This window comes from Equus quagga, chromosome 17 (assembly GCF_021613505.1).
Source record: "Equus quagga isolate Etosha38 chromosome 17, UCLA_HA_Equagga_1.0, whole genome shotgun sequence".
Taxonomy (NCBI): Eukaryota; Metazoa; Chordata; class Mammalia; order Perissodactyla; family Equidae; genus Equus; species Equus quagga.
Window position 1 is genome coordinate 33,454,143 of NC_060283.1, and position 18,978 is coordinate 33,473,120.

The 18,978-nt window shown below is 56.3% G+C and overlaps 1 protein-coding gene across 1 annotated transcript; it reads left to right on the top strand.

The window, feature by feature from the left end:
• Positions 1-2,690: 2,690 nt before the first annotated feature.
• Positions 2,691-3,832, top strand: OTOS (otospiralin). Its single transcript, XM_046643136.1, has 3 exons — positions 2,691-2,788; positions 2,937-2,963; positions 3,572-3,832. Exons 1-3 carry the CDS (start codon positions 2,731-2,733, stop codon positions 3,754-3,756), a joined length of 270 nt encoding a protein of 89 aa, XP_046499092.1. The 5' UTR covers positions 2,691-2,730; the 3' UTR covers positions 3,757-3,832.
• The last annotated feature ends 15,146 nt before the right edge of the window (positions 3,833-18,978 follow it).

Below are 18,978 nucleotides of genomic sequence, written 5' to 3' on the forward strand. Positions count from 1 at the left end.
GAGCCACGGCCTCGGAAAGGAAGTGGCCAGAACGCATAACCAACCAGGACGGCAGTGTCACCTGCTGGGACTGAGGACATGGGACAGAGTGACTGTGGGCTGGGAGATGGCAAGGGCTCCAGGGGAAGCGAAGTTCCTGGGCTTGGGGAGGGGCAGCGAGTGAGGCCCCGGCGCTTAAGCAGCTGGCACATTCCAGGGGCCCAAAGGCAGGCTGGCAGAGGGGACCCAGGGAGCCAGCCAGCAGCCAGGGCTGAGGTTCCCAGGCAGGACTGTGTGAGCAGCCTGGATGCTTCCAGAAGCAGATCAAAGTCATGGGTGGGGCCGAGCTGATGGTGGCGATGGGAGGGGTTAAGGAAGGAGGAACATCCAGGAGGCACGATGCGGGGAAGGCTGTGTGCGGGCGGACCTGCGGCTTTACAGCTCAATAAGGAACAAGGGTCTGGTTGTGCTGGGACAGCTGAAAGGACTGTGGCCCAAGGTGCCCTGCCCGCCCTTCCAGGAGATCCAAGACGGGCCACACTTGGTGTTCCCAAGATGGGCAGCAGGGGGCGCCCCGAGACCTCCTAATCAGAGCCTCTGGAGGGCCGGTCTGGGAAGACACGCCCAGGCCTCACCTGGTCCAGGTGAAGCAGCTGAGGGGACCATGCACCAACCTTCAGAGGGAAGGCTCCCTAGGCCGGCCGCCCCGGCTCACTCCCTTCCTGCACTGCTGGAGGAGCCCCACGTCCTGCCCCTTCTCCCCGCCCAGTTAGCATGGGAGGCAGACAGGGTGGCCTTTGTCCATTTGGCCCCAGGCAGGCGGGGCATTCAAAGGCCTCCAACATGTCAGCAGGAAGGCCCTATGCAGGGTCAGGGGAGTGGTTGGGGAGCAGGGAGCTGACCCCTCCACTCCCCCCGGAAGGGGTAGTCAACCAGGCTTGGGGGGCGGGGTGGGGGGCCAGGGGCAGAGGGAGGGATGTTCCCCGAACTTGATCCCTCAGCCCCACCCCAGACCCATCATGTTAGAATCCTGTGTTGGGGGGGCTGGGGGCTGAAATCCCAAAGATGTAAAAGCTCTGCAGGTGGTCCCCAAGGGCAGCCAGGGTTAAAACCTCTGCTTTAGACAATGGCTCTCAAAGCCGGGCCAGGTCCTGCTCAGCACCACCGGTAACGTGAGAGAAATGCAGAGTCCTGGGCCCATCCCAGAGCTCTTGAATCAGAGCTCTGAGAGGTGGGGGCCAGGGATCTGCGTTCTAACACGTCCTGCAGGTCATTCTGACACCAGGTGCTCCAGGTGGTTCCGACACCAGGTCCTCCCGGTGGTTCTGACACCAGGTGCTCCAGGTGGTTCTGACACCAGGTCCTGCAGGTGGTTCTGACACCAGGTGCTCCAGGTGGTTCCGACACCAGGTCCTGCAGGTGGTTCTGACACCAGGTGCTCCAGGTGGTTCTGACACCACGTCCTCCAGGTGGTTCCGACACCAGGTCCTCCCAGTGGTTCTGACACCAGGTGCTCCAGGTGGTTCTGACACCAGGTCCTCCAGGTGGTTCTGACGCCGCCCAGGTAGAGAACCTGCCCAGGCCTCACAACCCTACATGTGCTCTGGGGGCCAGCAGCATGGGCCTCTCCTGGGAGCTTGTCAGGAATGCAGAGTCCCAGGCTCTCCCCCCGAGCCTGCTGAACCAGAACGTGCATTTTAACAGGACCCCTGGGCGATCTGTATATAGCGTGAGAACCACTGCTCTGGGATCCCACTGAACAAGCACAACACAAAGCTGGGTGTCCCAGGTGTCATCAGAGCAGCTGACCCAGAGATCCTTGGAGTCACTGATCGTGTCCTGGGGCTGGAATAGCTGCCTTCCCCACCACAGACTTCATCACTACGCGTAAGCAGGAAGGTGCTCGTCTGGAGACGAGAAGTCAGGCTGGACATGCACGCTTCCTGCCCACGACTCTGCTCAAGCGTGTCCTGTCCACAGGGACCACTGCTCCAGGGCCGCTAGTGGCTCCCAGAGGGTCTGGTCCTGCCTGCCTGTCCCCGAGGGCAGCTCTGTGATCACCTGCTCCCGTAGAGGGCGATCTCAGCCCCAGTATCAGACTTGGAACATCTTTTTCTCCTGTGGCGAGGAAATTGGGTTTATTTCCAGTACCAATCTTGAATTCAGTCCTAAAAATCTTACAAGTGGCCTGTGAATAGAGGTTTCTCTCCGAGTTTGAACTTTGGATCAGATTCTCCGAAGTGGACTCCTGTGATCCAGCTGCCAGCAAGGTCACAGGAGCCCTCAGTCCTGTGGTCGCGGATGAAATATTCAGTTTGACGGTTCAGTAGGTGTCGTCTCCCTCCTCATCCCGTCCCGGGCCTTTATAAGGAGGAGCCTGTGCCCTGGCAGCAGATGCCCAGCGGCAGCAGGGCTGGGGCTGAGCGGACAGCCAGGTAAGCTGGGGAGGGAGACTGCGCCCTGGGGCAGACAGGGGGTGGGTGGGACGGCTTCTTCAATCGTTAAAATTAAATCAGGCCAACAGAACCATGCGGTCAATCTCCGTGTAATGATGTGAAGACACTGAAACTGAAATTGCTGTGAAAACACTGAGAACTTGTCTTCATACCATCTCTTTCTTCCCAGGCGTTGCCCATTGGGGGGTGGGGGAAGAGCGGGGGCCCTGGGCGGGGGGTGGTCTCACCCTTCTGAGTTCCTCCTGCTGCAGGGGCACCTGAGCATCATCGTCGGTCCAGGACGTGCCTGGGGAAGATGAAGCCCTGCCTGGTGCCCGTAGTGGCCCTCTGCCTCCTGCTGGGGCCTCTGGCGGGTGAGGGGCTGCTCTGCTCTGTCCCCCTGTGCTCTCGCCTCTGCTCTCCCATCGCCCCCCATCCCTGACACAGCTTTGGCAGCTGGTGTGCTGTGGGGTCCTGCCCTGGGGAGCCCTCCTGGGTGATTGCTCTCCTCTTCCGTTGCAGGGGCCAAGCCTGTGCAGGAGGAGAGAGGTACTGTATTTCCTCCCATTTCTTTTCTCCCATGTCTCCAGGTTAGGGGTCGGGGGAGAGGAGGTTGCTGGGTGGGAGCTGGCCTCTTATCCCAGCAGATGAAGGGGAGCCCTGGGTCAGCTCGAGGCCGAGAACAGGCGGAGGGACTGGAGCTTCTTCCTCAGGCCCTGTCCTCAAGCCACCTAGGGGCACACCGGCCAAGACCCTCTAAGCTCCTGAGGACCCCGACATTCCCACCCATAGAATGACCTCACTCCTGCAGCCCTCCCACCCCTGACTCCTACCTGGGTGCAGAAATCTCCAGACTCTCGGGCTGGGGGCTGTGGTCTCCACTGAAGTCCCCCCAGGACACCCCACATCTCCCTCTCTGTCCTCTTCCTCCTCTGTCCCGCAGACCAGGAGTCCCCCACTGTTCCTAGGATGACCAGGCTCTGGGTACTTCCACGGAGGACATGGGATGGCCCAGGCGCTGCTCCCAGCTGGGAGGGTCCCTTCACTGGGATGGTTCTGCTGGGCACCTCTATCTGCCCGAGGCATCTGTAGAGGGGTGGCTGCCTGGCAGGACATGTGGAGACAGCCCCTGAGGCAGGCTGCCGTGTGTCTTTCAGACCCCTATGCGGAGCCCCTGGCCATGCCCTACTGGCCTTTCTCCACCTCTGACTTCTGGAACTACGTGCAGGAATTCCAGGCCCTGGGGGCCTACCCACAGCTGGAGGACATGGCCCGCACCTTCTTTGCTCACTTCCCCCTGGGGACCACCCTGGGCTTCCACGTCCCCTACCAGGAGGAGTGAGGATGGAGCCTGGTGCCCCGGGGCAGGCAGGACACCCAGGGGCACTTGGGTCTGGCCTCCTCCTCAATAAACTCATGACTTAAGATGCACAACAGACGCTTGTGGTTCTTTTTTCAAGAAACAGCTCCACTCAAGACCCATTTACTTCTTATTTGACAAATCAAACCTTTGACTATTCGTGAACACTTCTTTAATAAGCACATGCACAATTTCTGTCCACACAGCATCAACAGCCGCTCTGGCTCAGGACTCCTTGCTTCAAAAAGGTGACACATATGTCACCCTCTCATTAACCCTCACAGTGACCCTATGAGGGGTGCTGCAGGTCCCCCAGAGTGTGGGTGGCGAAACTGAGGCAAACAGCCACCAGGTGGCCACTTGACTTGTTGATGGGACCCAGATCCTGTCCAGGCAGCCACGCCCCAGAGTCCCCACCCTTGACCACTAAGCTGGGTAGCAGCCAGACACCCAGGGCCCCCCCCCCCCGCCCCCGCCCTGGGCTGCAGGCCCTGCCTGGATGGCCACCCCTCACACCCGGCACATGCCTGAGTGCGGTTCACACCAGGACAGCAGGAACCCCATCTGTGAGGAAGGCCAGGGGCCTGGGCACACTGCTGCCAGCTCAGGAACTGTGGGAAGAGACAGGGCTGCCTGACCTGGACACTCCGGACGGAGAGGATGGACAGACAGGCAGCATGGATGGTTGCTCAGGGACCATCCTCTTGCACCGAGGCGGCCTCTCTGTACAGGGTGAGCCCACAGGCAGGGTGTGCGCCCTGAAGACCCAGCAGGCCACACCCCATCAGAAGGGGAAGAAACTGCTGATGGGCTGCAGCCAGCTTCCATTCTAAAATAAGAGAGCAGAAAATACTATTTAACTATAGATACTCGTGTTTACACTAGCATCTAACTATAGAAACTATTACACGTAGTGAGGAGCCCATAGGGTTTTGCGAAACGTGTGTCACATGTTATCTTTGGGTGGAAACACGTGGTGGGAAGTGGATTTGTCCTGCGTGTAGTCCGAAAGGCCTGGCAGGTTGTCCTTCAGGGTGAGCGAGGGGATTTCTGCTGCTCAGAGGGGAACTCACTCAAGTCATCTCAAGTAGGGCAGGCTGCTAGGAGTTCTCAAAGTGACCAGGGAGGGGAGTGTCTCGGAACCAGCCGGGCTGCGAGGGACCTGGAAAAGGGGCAGTGGCCGCAGAGCCCAAGGCAGCCCCACTTGCTCCAGCCCTCCAGCGAGGCTTCCTGTCCTCTTACCGCCACCTCCTGTCCCCAGCCACAGAGTTCTCTCCCCAGGCCCCAGGTTAAATTCTCAAGGAGAGTCTTCTGGTTGGCCCAAAGCCAATAAATTCTTAGTCTCTTTCTTTCCTTTCTTGAGCTAGTTCAAATTTGGTTTCTGTAAATTAGCTGCAATAAAAGAAAAAGAAGTCCTGATTCATACAGTAGCTGCGCGTGAGGATTGGTCTTAGGTTCCCATTGGGGACAACTGGGCCTCGACCAAACATAGCAGACAAAACCCACCATTTATAGTGGGATTTCCAGCACACCAGGAAACCCACCTTTACAGAGTGTCTAGTCGTGTGTGTGTGAATATTTACACTTACATTCAGATTTCTCTGCTCCCAGTTGGGTAAGCATTGAAGAATGACGCCCCAGCTTCCTCCCTGTGGGCTGCTCAGAAGGACTGAAGTCTGGGGTGCCTTTCTGGGAAGCCCCCATGGGGTTCTGACTGGGACTGTGTCCCCTCTCGAGTGTCAGCAGTACCCCACAACTGCCCCGGACGCAAGGGTGCATTTATGTCTCTTCAAAGGCCCAGCTGTCCTCCCTCTTTTCTCAGAGGAAGAAACCCCCACCCCAAGCCACTCTCAGCAGACCCCTACCTGCCTACCTCGCAGCCCCCTGGGCCCCTCAGTCCCATATTTAAGACTCAGACTTGGCTGTGCCCCTCCCTGTGCACCCCAGCACACAACAGGCTCCGTTCTCTTCTATGAACCCCCTCTTGGTTTCCCCTCGCAGTCAGATATTGTGGGGGACCCCTTCACTTCCTGCCCCACGACCCCAACCCCCTTCACCTCTCAATGCTCTACTGCTGAGCTCCTTGCCAGGAACAAGGGCACTGTCTTCTCATCCCTGCTGGAGTCGCTGATGCCCTGGGGAACCACACACCCTCTGTACGCGGCAGTTGACAGTCAATGCCTGTGTCCTGGGGCAGTCAGGAGTAGAGTCCGGTTCACTCTCAAAAGGATGTGGGCTGGATGTGGTCACCCACAGACGAGCCAAATCCACTGAGTGCTCTCAGGGCTCCTCTTAACCGACACTGTCCTTCCACCTCTGTGACGACACACATCCCTGCTCCTCCTCCCCATGAACGTCAGTGTCACCTGGGGTGGGCCCTGGACCCCTCTCTCCTGGCAGATATCACCCCTCCATGGGAATGGGGGCCCCCCTGTTTCGAAACCACTGAGAAGAGGAGCCTCTTGGTGGCCACCGAGTCACGGTTTCGTTGGTCCGACTTTCACTGGGGTGCTTGGGGGTGATCCGTGTCGCCGTGACATCTGAGGCTCACCCACACGTCCAGTCACTTCTCACTTCTCCCCGGGCCCTGCACTGTCCACTCAGGCCTGGCCCAGGCCACAGTTCCCCAGTCTCGGCTCAATTTCTCTCTCCCTGGAGCCACCCTCTCCCTCCCCGTCTCCCCGTCTTCTCCAGCAGCCCAGAGCCTACCTGCTTCTTAAAGTCGAGCTCAAGGCTCAAGCGTCTCCCCGTCTCCCTCCTCTCCTTCCCTTCCCCGACCTTCTCCTCTCCCTCCTGCCCGCCCTTCTCTTCCATTCACACCCTTTTTAAAAAATTGTGATAAAATACATACAACATAAAATTTACCATCTTAACGATTCTAAAGTGGCATTAAGTGCACTCACATTGCTGTGCAGCCATCACTGCCATCCATCTCCACTCTTTCATCTTCCCCAACTGAAACTGTCTCCATTAAACACTAACTCCTCATTCTCCCCTCCATCTAGCCCTTGGCACCCATCATTCTACTTTCTGTCTTTATTGATTTGACTACTCTAGATACATCATACAGGTGGAATCATACAGTATTTGTCCTTTGGGGACTGGCTTATTTCACTTAGCATAATATCCTCCAGGTTAGTCTATGTTGTACCTTTTCCTTCCTTTCTAAGACTGAATAGTATTTCATTGTATGCATATATCACATTTTGCTCATTCATTCAAATGTTGATGAATACCCCAGTTGCTTCCTCGTTTCAGCTATTGGTAATAATGTGGCTATGTACATGGGTGTGCAAATGATCTCTTGGAGACTCTGCTTTCCTTTCTTTTGCATGTAGGCCCAGAAGTGGGATTGCTGGATCATATGGTAATTCTACTTAATTTTTGAGGAACCACTATAGTGTTTTTCACAGCGGCTGCACCATTTTACATTCCCACCATCAATGCACAAGAATTCCAATTTCCCCACATCCTCACCAACACTTGTTATTTTCTGGGGGTTTTATAGCAGCCATTCTAATGGGTACGAGCATCTTTTCACGTGCATTTGTATATCTTCTTTGGAGAAATGTCTATTCAAGCCCTTTGCCCAGTTTTGAATCAAGTTGTTTTTTTGTTGTTGAGTTTCCTGAGTTCTCTATATAGTCTAGATATTAGCCCCTTAGACACATATAATTTGCAAATATTTTCTCCCATTCCATGGGTTTTCTTTTAACTCTGTTGACCATTCACATTCCTTAACAGGCATTTCTCCGGCACTTCTCTGTGCCAGGTCTGTGGCCGCGGGACACCAAGAAGTCACTGCCCAATTTCCCTTACGCGCTGATAGGCACGCAGGAGAGCCGGTCCACCCTAACCGGACCAGGGCCGGTTCTTCGGGTCCAGACCAATGAGAGAAGGGAACCATAGAGTCGGCAGTCCTCCGGCGTATAGACCTGCCGGACAGAGGCGGGGGGGCGGGGGGGGGAAAAAAAAAAAAAGGAAAAAACCACAGAGTCGGCGGCCCTCCGGCGTCTAGACCTGTCGCAGCGGGGCGCGCACCGGAAGGGGTGGCTGGCGTGCCGGAAGTGGGCCGGGACGCCTGCAGCGGCGCGGGGCTGGAGATGAAGCCGGCGGTGGACGAGATGTTTCCCGAGGGCGCCGGGCCCTACGTGGACCTGGACGAGGTGGGGAGGCCCCTGCGGGCCGCGCGGGAGTGGAGGCCGGGGCCAGCTGTCGGGCGCGCCGGGCCTGGGGCGAGAGAAGGCGGCGGCCTGCGCAGGCCCCGCTCCCGTCTTGCACTCCCGGCGAGTCCGGCCTTAGACGCTCCGGGGGACGGCGCTCCCGGGACCGCTGGCGTGGGAATGACCCAGGACGGGGCTCGAGCCGCGGCGGGTGACGTGGGCGGGAGTTTGCTCTGGTTGCGTGCTGTCAGGAGGTGGGGGCATCCCTGGGTGGGCGTCCTAGAGTGACTCCTGTCTGGGACGGGGGAAGACGAGCAAGGCGGCCCCCGACCTGGGAGCTGGGAGCGGGGTGCTTGGCGTTTCAGTGGTTGCGCGGTGACCCGGTTTTCCTCTGCTGTTATACACCATGACGCTCCCGGAGGTCAGGGTCTCATTTTCTCTTTCTCAAAGCTTGAAGGGGACAGTCCCAGTCCCTGTGTCCCCGGAGGGCACGGTATGATAGAGGCTGATTGCAAATACTGGGCGTGGTAGAAGGTTGGAGGTGGCTTGATGGAAGCACACGCGGGCCTTTGGGGTGGCCCAGCACAGGCTTAGAGGAGGAGCTGACGGCACCCAGATGCTGAAGGATATCCTGGGGTTTGCCGAGTACACGGGGGTGGAGGAAGACGACCTGGCAGGAGTGGAGTCCTGCAGGGGTCTAAGGGAAGGGGCTGTCGTGTAGTTTAACGTGGCGGGTCTTAAGGCGCTGGAGAGAGGGGAAGCAGTGAAGCTGGAGAAGGTGGCACGGGCAGATTGTGAAGCGGCCTGTAGCTGTGCTGGGATGGGTGGGCTCCCTCCACCCGACTCCTGAAGCACTTCCACTGACCCTGGCTTCTCAGTCCCGTTCTAAAGGCATGCCATAGGCAGCTTGGAACCACTGGAGGGCTTTACATTGGGGAGCGAGAGGCTCCGATTTGCTTTGTAGCAGGGGCACCCTGGTGAGTTTGGGGGGTGAGGGCATGGAATCATGCAAAGAGGAAGACGGAGCCTTGAAGAGGGTCTGAACAAAGGTGATGCCTGTAGCTGGAAGTAGCAACAAATTGACACAGTGTGTACGTGGTAGAGTCCGCTTGGCTTACACTGGTGTTGGGAAGGGAGGGGTGGCTCAGAAGAGAAGGAAGGGGGCTGAGGGTTCTGGGCTTGTCTCTTGGGTTCCTCAGATCAGCCGCAAAAGGGAGCACGGGAGATGCTCAGCACCTTGAGAACCCACACAAGGTGGAGCAGATGGCCTTGGGAATGTTGGAGTCAGGGCAGCAGCAGGGACCTGTGGGCTAGCGGGCGAGGGTGCTGCCATCAGAGGACTCTGCTCCGAACGTCACGGTGTGACTCTAAACAAGATTCAAAATCCCGAGCTCATCAGCTTGCCCAGCTTTGGTTGTGCCACGGTTAACTGCCGGCATAGAGTTGTGGCCGTAGGAGGTACTGTGATGGCAGCCCCTCCAGAACCCAGGTCAGCAGGTCAGTTTCCCAAGGGACATGGTGTAATTCTCAGAAGCAGCAGGGAGCCATCCAGAGCAGAGAAGTCACCAGGCTCAGTTCCACACGTGTTTCTGGCCTCTGTGGCAACGCCTAGTAGGGAATTGGAACCGTTTACAGACAAGTGGTGGTGTGTAGGGCAATGGCAGGATTCTATGTAAGAGGCGAGGAGGAGTCTAGGAATGTAAGACCCGAGGAGACCTTCAAAATAATTCCTTGGAATGCTGCCCCTCCCCCCAACTTCCTTCCTCTGGAACTAAATTTTAACTCAGCCCTGGGCACTCTTCTGTCCCCCACCTTCCTCCGCCTTGGAGTGGCATGAGCCCTGTAAGGCACTCACCACCTGTTCTCAGAAAACCCTGCTAACACAGCCTTATGTTTCCCTTCCCCAGGCGGGAGGCAGCACCGGGCTCCTGATGGACTTGGCCGCCAATGAAAAGGCAGTTCATGCCGACTTCTTTAATGGTAAGGATGCCGGGCAGGGGAATGCCAGTTTTAATCGGAATGTTTCTTCTGCAGGTTATGCACTGGTGCAACTTGTGACGTGAACGATTAGGATCAGAGTAAAGCCCAGGTCCGGTGCCATTCTCGGAACGCAGTACAGTCCATCTTAAGTGACAACACGGGCTGTTAGCACTGCCAGTCAGCCCTACTTTTAGGAGAGAAGAATGGCATAAACTTGCTCCCAGTCTTATATCCCAGTAGTTGCATTTGAGCTCCAGGCCCGCTTTTGGACGCCTGAACCTGCATTGGGGTCTTGTCCATTGCTTGTGACACTGGACACAGGCGGAGGAGCCCATCTGGCTTTCTCATCTCCACTCTCTGCTAGTGGCTGGTTTTCTTTCCTTCCCCTTTGTGCCCACTGGATTCTTGCCCCCTCGCTTCCTTTGCAGAGTAACAGCCGCGCTCCAGCTTCCCCCTTCCCTTTTCTCTGAACTAGGACCCGTTTGTACTGAAGAGCTCTAATGCTGGTTACCAAGAGCATGGGAGGAGTTTTACCAAACAGGTGGGGAGAAGCTGCCTAAATGACATCTTCATGATGGGGGCTCTTTCTCTTGCTCTCTTGGATTTCTCAAGGCCTTGTTCCCACAGATCATAGGAATCTGTCCTAAGGGTTCAGATGGTGAGCAGAAGCACAGTGATTTTCTTAGGCGAGTCAAGTGGTGTTTTCTCCCTTTGTCATCCTTCTTTCATCCAAGGTCCCTGCCTTTGCGAAGTTCTGTCCCTGGGTCACGGCTGCTAGGATGTTATCTTGCCATGTTGGTTTTTAATGTACCAAAGACCCTCTGAGGCCTGAGTCCACGGTTTTGTCTGGCTTCTTTTCAGCTAGTTTTTGTCCAAAAGGAGAGGCCAGGCTGCCTAATTAGGTACCATCTTCACAGAGAGCCCACCTGCTCCCCTGAGGCAACGTCCTGGCTGCCACCAACGCGTGTCAGAACTGAGGGAAGCCACATTTGAGCCAGCCCTGTGGGACTGAGTTGCATTTCTCTGAACTCTCTAGACAGGCAGGTGTGGGGACAAATTGTGCAGAGGTACATGCCCTCCAGGGCCGTCACTGGGAAAGCACAGCTCACACAGGCCACTCTGGAGGCTTCTCACCCCTGCAGGTTGTGTGCTCCCTGACGCCAGCCCGGTCCTCTCACATGTTTCCAGGATCTCCCTCAGCCCCACTTGTTCTCTGCCAGCCCTGGGTTAGAGACAGCGGCTCTGTTCTAGAGTTCAAGTTCACTTGGCTTCCAGAAACAGCGCGTGCCTTCTGCCGAGAAGAGGTCTGTGAGGGGGACCCAGGCCGACCTGCCGAGTGAGCATCAGGCCGCATGAGTGATTTAGGGCCCTTTCTCCCTCTGTCTGCGCTGGGAAGGGAGGACCAGAGCAGCCTTCCGCCTGTGTTGGCCTGCCTACCAGCAGAGTTCACGAGGCGCATGCTGCCCCGTCGGGTGGTGACGGCTCAGGTGCTCAGGAAGCTGTTTACTGTGAGACGGCGTGGGCTTTGCGAGGGCTTCTGAGCCCTTGTTACTCGTTGAGCAGGGGCTTCAATGGCCTGTGAGCCCCAGCGCAGCACGGTTGTGACCGTGGATGAAGCTCGCCCTCCTCACTCACTGTGCTTTACCAGTCGTGGAGCGCTAGACGAGGCGGCAGGCAGCGACAGCTCTGTGACGAGAGCCCTGTCAGGGCTGGGCAGCAGTGTTTCTAGCAGCATATCTGAGGGCAGTTTCACAGGACGTGACACCTGAGCAGAGTCTGAAGCGGGTGAGGAGTTAGCTGGGGACGGGGACTGGGAAGAAAGTGCTCAGGGCTGCAGGACCACAGGCCAGGCCAGGCAGTGAGGGAAGGCAGGGGCGTTGGTAGGACTGAGTACGTCTTTGTGGCTGGGGAGCTGGACCCTCTCCATGGCCGGAGATGCATGGGGACCCCACCGTCCCATGAAGACAAAGTGTGGTGATGCAGGTGGGGCTGCTGCTGCCTCGTGTTCCAGCCCAGGCTCTTTCTGTGTTGTCATTCACGGTGCACGTTTTCAGTGCACGCTACACATAGTACGTGGGTTTAGCTCTTCTCCCATTGTGAAAGGAACGCTTGCCAGGGGTAGGGAATAAGCAAACAAGTAGACAGGACAAAATGACTGTGACTTTGACCTCCCCTTGTGGTAAGTAGTGCACTGTGAGGCTGTGGCCTTTCTTCCTGTAGGAAGGGGCTCGGACTGTGTCGGTCAGACTCCCTTAAAGGGAGTCGTTCACGTGGCTCGTCCTTCCACCGCCTTCCCCTGCCCACCCTCTGTGCTTTCACTAACACAGTGAGGGGCATGGTGGCTTGTGCCCGACAGCATGTGCCCTTCAACTGCCTCTGCTCACCTCCACATCAGCCTCACTTCCATGTCAGCCTCTCCTCCGCGTCAGCCTCTCTTCCGCATCAGCCTTTCCTCCACGTCAGCCTCACCTTCACGTCACCCTCACCTTCGTGTCAGCTGGAGCAGAGCCTTGGCCACCGTACACTCAGAGGTGCAGGCGCTGGTGCTGCCATATCACACGGTGCTCACTCATGGCTGCGAGGTGGTCACCACGTGGTCCAGGACAGGCCTGCATGAGTTTTCTTAAGATTGTCATCTAATCAGAAACACGATTAAAGATGCATTCTAGACTCCTCTGTCCCCTCGGACTCCATCTGTGAGCTTTGGTTGGATAAATTAAGAGTCTGTCATGGGAACAGTCCGTTATTTAATTAGATTGTTTACTGTTTTCTCTCTATTTTGAATGACTGTGTAATTGATTTTGAAGTTATTTCCTCAGTTGTTTACTTTGTGCACCCCGTTAATATGTGGGTTTGTTCGTTTGGGTAGATTTTGAAGATCTCTTTGACGACGACGATATCCAGTGAGATCCTGCCTGGCGGTGCGTGCTCGAGCCTTTGTCTCGTAGTGGTGTGGTGGATCTCCTCAACGGACAATTTCAGATGGTTCTAAAGAACTTGTGGAAATCACTTGAAATTAGGAGATGGTTAACTGGGAAAGAGAAGGGTGGTTTTAACCATCTGGATGAGGCCTGTTGATCTCTGAGTGTGACCAGCTTTTGTTCTGACTTCAATTAAAAAAAGCGATGTCATCACGTGCAGGGTCATTTTCATTCTTGCATTTTTGAGTGAATGTTGCAATCCCTGAAAGTCTCTTTGTGTGTGTACACACATGTGTTGACACAGAGAAACGTTTGTCAGCATGGAAATACACAGAGCACTTTTTTTCAGTGCGCAGTGTTGAGTCGTTCTCATGGCTCCTGGGTTGTGAGGTGGTGTTTGTGTTACACAGAGCAGGCTGCACCGGTGGCCTCCTGGCAGCCCTCTGCAGCCCGTCCCCTGGGCCCCGTCGTTCCCCTGTGGGCCACATGCACTGTGTGTTTCCCCAGCACAGTGGGGCCTCATGTTCTCCTGCCGTAACATGAGAGCATCTGCTGTCCCAGAACTGAGGCTCGAAGAAGCAGGACAACCAGATCGTGACCTGAGACAGATGCCTTGTCCCTGGAAATGGCTGCTGGAGGATGTAGCAGCTAAAGGGAAAAGGCTTTTCCAAGTTTCCTACGGGTCCAGCTCAGCACTGATAGTGGCTGCCAAGGTTAAGATTGCTATTTCAAGTCAGTCTCAAAGTGAAGAATGTTTCTTTGACCAGGAAATGCCCAGGCCGCACGCCTTCTGCAGTCCCTGTGTCTCAGAGTTCAGCAGAGCACCTAGTGGAGGAACCGGGACATGCCGACCTCCACGTGAGAACTCACTGCACGACCTCGCCGTGATGGTGTGTCTATGAAAGAGGCCTTTCGCTGAAGACCAGGTGAGACTTTGAACAGAACGAAGGTTATCTCTGCCTGTTTTCTTGTGAGTGCTGAGTGTGTTTCCAGTCCGTCACCTTGATGGCGCTCTTGTCGTTTGGTAAAACACTCCACGGCTGAAGCCCCCAGGAGAGCCTGCTGTGCAGCGTGGTTCATTGGGCTGAAACAAGGGCAACGTCAGAGCCCGCGCCCCTGGAAAGACAGAGCTGGGATCATGGCCGGCTGCTGTCTGAGAGCCCTTCCTTGGAGTTCCGTCTGGGGCTGGAAAGCGAGCTTGCTGCTCCGTGTTGGAGACTCAGCGTGGGTCTGCGGGCCAGAGTGACCGGATTGCCAGTAGGCGAGGTGCACACAGCCTGTGGTTTTTGAGAGCCGTGTTTCTTAGAGCTATATTTTACAGTTTGCTAAATGGGTTCCTTGCAATGGATCTAGAAGGTTCTGTAGGACAGAGCTAGGTGTTTGGGTGAATTCTTTAGTGGTCGGGTGGTTACCCCAGTCATCCATCAGTTGAGGTTGACAGCACGTAGAGCCCTACGGGGCTTGCCCTGCACAGTGCTAAGGGCTGTGGCCACAGCTCAGACCAGCCGATGGCTGCGCATTGGTCCCTGTGTGCAGCACGTCACCAAGGAGCTGTGGGGTCCTGCCGAGTCAACTCCCTTCTTTGGGCCTCCGTTTCCTCATTGGTAAATGAGGCTCTTGGTCCCTGAGGTGCTTCTAGTTCTTGGATCTCTGATCTTCAATGGGAAGGAATGATCCAGGTGAAGAAAGGAGAGCTGATGCACAGTAACGTGGTGGCATGGTGAACCCACAGGAAGGGCTGGCGTGGCCCTTCCAGACCAAGGCCGTCTGACCCCAGGAGGCTCCGTGTTGGCCTTGAATTGCAGGCTTGTCTAGCGTCAGCAGCTGTATGGATGGTAATCCCTGTGTGTGTGTGTCTCCTGTATTTAGATCTGTGTAAGCTGTAGGCCTCCCTTTCCCGTCACAGAGTCCTTCCAGCGTCTTCAGCACCGTGAGGCCAAGAGACAGAATTTCCACCTCTCCTCTTCCTCATCTCCCTGTGACTTGGCCGTCACTGTTAGGGAATGGACAACACCCTAGTTTTAGCTGACTTTCCTATCTGCTGACTAATTTGGGAAAACTCTAGCCATTGTCAGTAATATATTTTCACTTACACTGACAAAAACACACATTTTCTCTCTTTTTGTACCTAATTGCCTTGATCACGGAGACCTGTAGGCCAGTCTCTGCCCCGTCTAGGAAGCCCACTGCAGAAGGATCTGCCGCTGTTGACACAGGCTCAGCTGCCGGCCAGGTCGTGGCACATCCGGAAGGCGAAGGATGGCAGGTGGGATCACCTGCTGGCTACTCGGAGAAGCAGCGGCTGAGGGGAGGGAGATGTCTGGGAGCCTGGAGAGACTAGGGTGAGAAAAGAGGAAGCATGCATTGGAGTCCTTGCAAGTGGAAGAACAGGAGTTTGTTGGAAGGACGGGTGAGCAGAGGACAGCTGGCCCCTGGCTCAAGGGCCCCGGGACTTAGGCTGCCTCCTGTCTTACTCTGCCCGTCAGCTTCTTTGGCCCAGTTGATCTTTCTGTGCAGCAGGAAACCTGGTTCCGACAGTGTCCGTGTGGTAGCCCTCCCAGTGTCACCCTCCAGGGCTGTGTGTCCCACGGCAGACACTCTTGGGAAGGCCTCCGATGGCCCACCCTCTGCCATGCCCACCCCTGGCCAGTCAGCCGTGGCCATGCTTCTGGCTGGGGGAGGAGACGCAGCACCCGTTCAGACCTCATAGACTCAGAGAAGGACCTTGTCTCCAGGGGGGTGGGCGTGCAGCGGACGGCCAGCACGCCATGGCTGAGGGGTTATTTGGAGCACGTGTCCTGCTAGCGTCATGTTCTTAGATCCCTGTGAAGTGACTGCTTCTTAGGAATGAGAGTGCTGATGGGAGGCAGCCCTTTCTACACCACGTGATCAACCACAGGGTCCTGTGGGCCTGGGGTCTTGACTCCGGGCTTGGGGAGGTAACTGGAATAGCCATGTTTTGGTGTTTCAGGCTGTGTTTGAGGACTCAGTCGAGGGCTTTGAAGGAGGCATGGACTTTCCTGCCCTCAGATTTCTCCCACTTGGGGAGGGAAGGCATGTTATCTTTTGTTCAGCCTGTGCACTGGCCATTTCTTTGACCAGGGAGACGCTTTCTGCATTTAGCAGGATTCAGGAAGCTGCTGTTGGGGGGGAGAGATGCCTCTGAATTCTGGGACAGACACCGAACAGCTGGGCTAGAGGCACTTCCCAAACAAGTCACATTTTAACGAAAGCAGTGTTATTGAGTGTAGAAGTGTTACTGATGTGAATTCTGCCTGGAGCCAAGATGAGAAAGTGCTGAGAAAGGACGCTAAATAAAAAGCCCCTTTGTCCCTCAAGAGGCCAGGGACGGGCGCTCGGGGGCTGGGCCTTTCCTCTGACCGTGGGGACCAGAGGAGTCTCCCGGAATCCAGGCCTCAGCAAGGGGTGAAGGCGGCCGAGTCCCCTGCACGGCTCGGCCTGCGCCCCCTCCGTGGGGAGCAGGCTCTCGGGGAGGAGCGGCTGCTCTGCAAGCGTCCTGAGCCTCGCCTCTGTGCATCTGCCCGCATCCAGCCCACCCGGGTCGGCGCTGAGTGGTCATAGCCGTGCTGGGAGGTCCCAGGTGCCCATGTTGGGTGTGAGTAATTGTTCCCGTCCACGAGTCTCAAAATAAACTAGTCCTAAGTATGGTCTTAATGGCCTCTATCACCGTTGTGGGATTTTTGAGGAGGAGGGCAATTCCGTGGAAATAGTGAGTGCTCTGCAGTCGGAGGTGGTTCTGTCTTGGAGAGGGGCAGCAGCAAGGGCCAGGATAGTCACCTGGCTTGCAGGGCGACTGTGCACAAAAGGGACAGCTGGCCCATTTGTCCCCATAATCAAGCAGAGGACACACGCTTGATGTTCAAAAACATCCGTTAAATGTATGTAAGTGACAACGTATCTGATGTGCGATGGACTTGGAAAATAACCAAGACCCAGGTCCTGCTGGAGAGAGCGGAAGACCAGCCAAGAGGTGCTGAGTGCTGGCCCGGATTCCAGGCCACAGGGCCTTGGCTTCCAGCGCACCACTGACACACACCAGCAGGCTGGCAGGGCCGGAGAGGGGCCAGGACCTCAGGAATCATCCAGGGCAAGGCTGGGACGTGGTGCTGCAAAGCCTGGATGTCGTTCGTTCTCCTCAAGTCCTGGCTGGAGATGCTGCCCTGAGAGACCCCTGATTCAAACACTGTGGAGTGGGGACAGGCCAGACCTCACCTCGGCCAAACAGGTGCAGCCAACACCCCCAGAAATGTCCCGACCACACTGACCCTGCCTGGGGGTGGGGGAGGCAGTGAGGGGCCTGAGCAAGGCTCTGGTCCTGTATCCCCTTGAACCTGGGTGCATGCTTGCACTTTCCAGAGAATTCTCCATTCCTGCTCAGGGGGCCACGGGCCATGTGGCAGCCCTCCACACTGCCCTTCCCCACCCCAACTCCACATCCTGGCCCAGAGGCTGCACCAAGGGGAGAGACAGACCCCATTGTCATCCAGGGCCCAGAGCTGAGCTGGAAGGTCCTATGGACTCAGGTCTCTGGGGCTACTGGCGAAGTGTAAGATGCGTGATGAAGGAGACCAGGCCTTGTGCAAGAGAAACGGGTAACTGAGCAGCTGTGTAGACAGGGGCAGCAACGAGTCTTCTGTGCCTGAGGATTTCTAGCCCCACAGACCTAGGCCCTTCATTTCCTGTCCCAAGACTTCAAGAGGTGGGAGTCCCATGTCAGTCACTCTGACCTCCTGGGCTCTTCCTTGGAATTGGAGCATCGTGCAAACACACCCCGATGTTGGGGCTGCCTGCCCCACCCCCACAGGGGACAGGGAGCCCGAGCATGTCCTCGATGTGTTGCTTGCTCAGGAGAGTGAGAGAAGGTGTGTGTGTGTGTGCGTGTGCACAAGGCTGTGATTGACAGGGTCCCTGGACCTCGACTGCCCCTGGGTGGTCTTGGGACAGCTGACATCTCTCTGTGCCTGAGCCTGTAAAGTGGGGGTGACATTCACACCTTCCCCGAGGGTGTACTGAGAGGACTCAGTTAACATGAGTTGAACTCAGAGCAGCGCCTGCACGTGGCAATCCCACTGCTATGTGAACATCAGCCATTAGTGTTGTGAGCCCACCCGTGGGTGCAGGAACCCTGTGTCTCCTGCACCTGGCTTTCCCTCTCTCTCAAGTCCTGCACTCGCGGCAACACTCGTCTTCTCGTTGGACAAGTGGTTTGCACCAGGTCACTCAGCATTCGGGGGCCAAAGAGGTGCCAGACCCCGGTCCTGGTCCAGGGCTGCATTCTCCCTCCCGAGGGGTCGTAACAAAGCCAGGAGACACGGGGCAGATATGAAGGAAGACAGGAACCTGGATCACAGACAGAAGGCTGAGTGAATAGTCCTCAGATGTCCAACGCCCTTACAAAGTGGCATGAACAAAGTGACACGTTTCACGGAGACTGAGAGGACGATTCACGGAAACCCGTCCAGTCGGCAATGAATCCTTAAAGTGCTCAGCAGCAGAAGGAGTTGGTAAAATATCAAGGCAGCAGAATCCCTTTGCTCCCCGGAGGGGCAAACATTTTCAGAAACACCACCTGTTGCTGGTGGGAGCGGGGCTTCCATATGCCAGGGAACGCAAGACATCACAGCTCTTTTGAAGTGACTTGACAGCAGTGACGAAAACGGGAGGTGCCTGTGCCTTTGACCTGGCAATGCCTGGCAATGTTGCGGCATTTCTTCCTCTTGGCAAGAAACCATGGAAAAGAAACGAATGTCCCTCAGTCAAGGAGGTGATGGTGGTGCACACTCTGGGTCCCGCCCCCTGCCCGGGCAGAGTGAGGTGCAGCTTGACGTTGCCGTGGAGGGGATTCCACGAGGCCCATGACGGGAAAGGGGAGGCGCAGAGCTCGGTGCTGTCGTCTGAGGCTGGTGCCTGTTCATCTGATAGATTTGACCCCTTGTTGTGTGTGTGTAGAGATGTCTATTTGGGGTGAGTATATGCGAGCGTGCAGGTGCACATACAATTGCACACACTTTCTGTTCACTCACCTTAGCCCAGGCATTGTAACGATACACGTGCATATGATGGACTGTGTGTGAATGTTTCACAGAAGCTAGAGCTCAGCCCCGGGGAGAAGGACAGTA